Source organism: Nicrophorus vespilloides, unplaced genomic scaffold, assembly GCF_001412225.1.
Source record: "Nicrophorus vespilloides isolate i.1.1-1 unplaced genomic scaffold, Nicve_v1.0, whole genome shotgun sequence".
NCBI lineage: Eukaryota > Metazoa > Arthropoda > Insecta > Coleoptera > Silphidae > Nicrophorus > Nicrophorus vespilloides.
Window position 1 is genome coordinate 1 of NW_017098549.1, and position 3,397 is coordinate 3,397.

The 3,397-nt window shown below is 34.6% G+C and overlaps 2 protein-coding genes across 2 annotated transcripts in view; both read left to right on the forward strand.

Annotated features, from left to right (window-relative positions):
- Nucleotides 1-802: 802 nt before the first annotated feature.
- On the forward strand, nucleotides 803-2,156 carry LOC108562732. The gene is made up of 2 exons (XM_017921148.1): nucleotides 803-916; nucleotides 1,009-2,156. Exons 1-2 carry the CDS (start codon nucleotides 803-805, stop codon nucleotides 2,128-2,130), a joined length of 1,236 nt encoding a protein of 411 aa, XP_017776637.1. The 3' UTR covers nucleotides 2,131-2,156.
- A 277-nt stretch (nucleotides 2,157-2,433) lies between these two features.
- Nucleotides 2,434-3,397, forward strand: part of LOC108562733 — a gene marked incomplete at its 3' end in the record, with an annotated part of 4,203 nt that continues 3,239 nt past the window's right edge. The window contains exon 1 of the mRNA XM_017921150.1: nucleotides 2,434-2,473. Within this exon, the coding sequence (XP_017776639.1) occupies nucleotides 2,434-2,473 (40 nt within the window). The remainder of the gene's footprint in view (nucleotides 2,474-3,397) is intronic.

Below are 3,397 nucleotides of genomic sequence, written 5' to 3' on the forward strand. Positions count from 1 at the left end.
ATTTTCTTTTTAATATTTTTTATTTATTCAACTACACTTGATTCCATTATTAAAAAATTATAATTATTTATATTCACCTTTTGAATGTGAAAAACCAGTTACATTCATTACGATTTAATTATGTTATGACAGTAAAAATTTATTATATAATAACATCAATTGGCAGGAAACGTTCATAGCAGAGTCCGAGATCAAATAAGCATTACGCACTTTAGATATATACAATGAAACACGTAGTAAGCAAAAATTGAGTTATAAAGCAAATACTTCTTGTGTTTTAATGTTATTTTTTTCACGCAGATTTACTTTTTGCTATTGAATATTATGATTGGAGTTGTATTATGTAATACTAATCGAAAGGTAAGTAATGAATTAATGTTTTTAATAAGAGTTTGCAGTATAAAATTTGTGTTCTTTTAGATCAAACGATCTGACGTAATATTAAAAACAATTCCTAATTTGGAAGGAAACGAGAATATTGTAAGTACAAACGAATTTATTGTTCGAAAAATCATGAAGAGATATGCGAATCCGGCTGCAAAATATTATGGATCGAAAAAGAATGAAAAAGGTAACGAAACAAATTAATGTATCAAGTTTTTGATTATTGTAATTTCAGTTGAGGAATTTGGTAATTTCACCATAAACGATGAAGAATTTAAATTGTGATTATCTAAAGTCTTAAGATAATGTAAATGTTTAGTGTTAATCTACTTTAAATAAAATGCAAATTGGTTAATGCAAATTGCCAATAAAATATCGGAGTTTTTTTTTAAGTTAATTTAGAAATTCTGTTTCGGTGATGGTAGCCTTGCGCTTGAAATATTTGTTGAAGGTGCTTCACACCACGTTGAGTATAAAAGCGGAAAGTCGGAATCGGTATAGGCACAGTCTTAACAGTCCTATCAAACAGGAGGTTAATAACTACTCATAAAAATGAAATTCTTTGTAAGTAATTGAAGATTTTAATTAGAATTGTGGTAATTGTTGTGATTTTTATTAATTTAGGTTGTCTTCGCTTGCGCTTTGGCTGTTGCCTCCGCTGGATACCTTTCTCCTCTTGGATATGGAGCTCACCATGTGTATGGAGGACATCAAGTCTATGGTGTTCATCATGTAGAACATCAACATCTTCCAGTTATTGGAGCTGATGGTGTCCCAGTTGATACTGCTGCTGTCCAACAAGCTAAGGTTGAACACTCCGTGCACAAGGCTCATGTTGAAGCTCGCAACGGAGATTTGTACCATGGTGTTGTTGCTCATGGAGTTGTCGCTCATGGAGCTGTAGTAGCAGCCCCAGTTGTATCCACCTATGCCACTCATTACACCCCATCTGTGTATACTGGTCCACAACACGTCCCAGTAATTGGAGCCACCGGTGTCCCAGTAGAAACCCCAGAAGTTCAACACGCCAAGGCTGCCCATTTGGTCCACAAAGCCGAAGTACAAGCCCGCAACGGTGCTTCCGTTCACGCTGTCGTAGCTCCAGTCGTAGCTCACTCCGTTGTATCCCACCATGTCCCAGTTGTAGCCCACGGTCTTCCAGTAGAGACCCCAGAAGTCCAACACGCTAAGATCGCTCATTTCGCTGCTCACGCTGAAGCCAATGCCCGTAACGCCGTTGTAGCTCACTCTGTAGTATCCCACGAAGTACCAGTTATTGCCAACGGTGTCCCAGTCGATACCGTCGAAGTACAACACGCTAAAGCCGCTCACTTTGCCGCTAAGGCCGAAGCTCATGCTCGCAACGGAGATTACGTCCATGGTGTTGTAGGATACACTGGTGTAGTAGCTCCAGTAGCTCACCATGTCCCAGCCATCGTCAACGGAGTCCCAGTCGACACCGTCGAAGTACAACACGCTAAAGCCGCCCACTACGCCGCCAAGGCTCAAGCCCTCAACGGTCACTACTCCCATGGAATCGTAGGATACACTGGTGTAGTAGCTCCAGTAGCCCACCACGTCCCAGTAGTATCCACTTACGCCCATCATTACGCTCCATCCGTGTACACCGGACCACAACACGTCCCAGTAATTGATGCCTCCGGTGTCCCAGTAGAAACCCCAGAAGTTCAACACGCCAAGGCCGTACATTTGGCTGCTCACGTTAAAACCGCTTCCAAGTGGTAACTTTTCCAAATTGAAATTGTTATATAAAAAAAAATGCTGTCCATGTCCAGAGTGTCTGAACGATAAAGAAATCGTACAGTTAGCTGGCTCATTAATTATATACGCGTGATTTTTTTGATTTGATGTAAATAAATACGAAAATACAAATTAATTTATGCCATTTTATTAAAAAAAATACCATTCGTTACTTATTATATACACTTATAACGCCGATTCATAATAACGCCGCTGTGAAACAAAGCTTATTAATTGCAGATTTTACACTTATTTAGAACAAAACCCTATAGTTACCTTACTGTAAATATGAATTCATTTTACGCCGATTCGATTTGCGACAGCTTTTGTAAGAACGGAACTCCAGCGTAAAGCATTGTTTACCTGTATGTCTTTTCAGTTAATTGAGGAAATTTTATATAAAATTCATTAAGTATAATATTTCAATTTATGTACTTGACAATTAACCTTTAGAATTTCGCATTTGCGTTGTTTTTGGTATAAATCTATGTTAAAATTTTATGTCTTTATTTACTAGAAACTTAGTTTTCAGAACGAATCGTATTTAATGAAGAAATGCAAATTATTGAGTCGTGAAAAATTAACTAATAAATTATGAAATAGTGAATGAACAATATTTATAATGATTTGATAATTGCTAGTCAATAATAAATTCTTATATAGATTCAATAGAGAAAAAATATTGAAAATGTTGTTTTTTTTTAAATATTTTAGTTTCAAAACATGTTCGTCTATTTTCTATATATCAATTATAATCGTTGCATAACCAATTTATAAAAACGGAATTTAAATGAAATCATTAAAATAATCGAGATTGCATAAAAACAAAAAAATTCATAAAACAATTAATGAGACTTAATAAAAAAGGATATGCATCGTAGGTGTTTTTGCCACTAATAATAAATTATTAAGTCATAAGTATATTTTTTTGTAATTAACATAATATGACTATAACTTAAATATTCTAGCAGATATAGAATATTTCCTGATGAAAAAAAACTTTTATTAAAATTTTCAAGAAATTGAAGGAAATACTTGAATATTTCGAAACGATTTCACGTAATTCAAAACAAATTTACTGAAGTTTAATGAATGCAGTAATGTTGCGTAATCTGATATATTCTGCGAGTTTTGTGAATTAGTTGATTTAATTTAGTTGTTTTACATGCAAATTAGTTGATTGGAATTGAACTATTTTAGAAATTTATGAGATCCTTGCTCTTGGAATGTTTTTTTGAAGGTACTTCACTCT

Bases quoted from the DNA above. Each gene is read 5' to 3' on its own strand.
- LOC108562732 (XM_017921148.1), top strand. From the start codon at position 803: ATGGTAGCCTTGCGCTTGAAATATTTGTTGAAGGTGCTTCACACCACG. The intron at 917-1,008 runs GTTAATAACTAC...TTATTAATTTAG, and splicing joins ACAGTCCTATCAAACAGGAG to GTTGTCTTCGCTTGCGCTTT.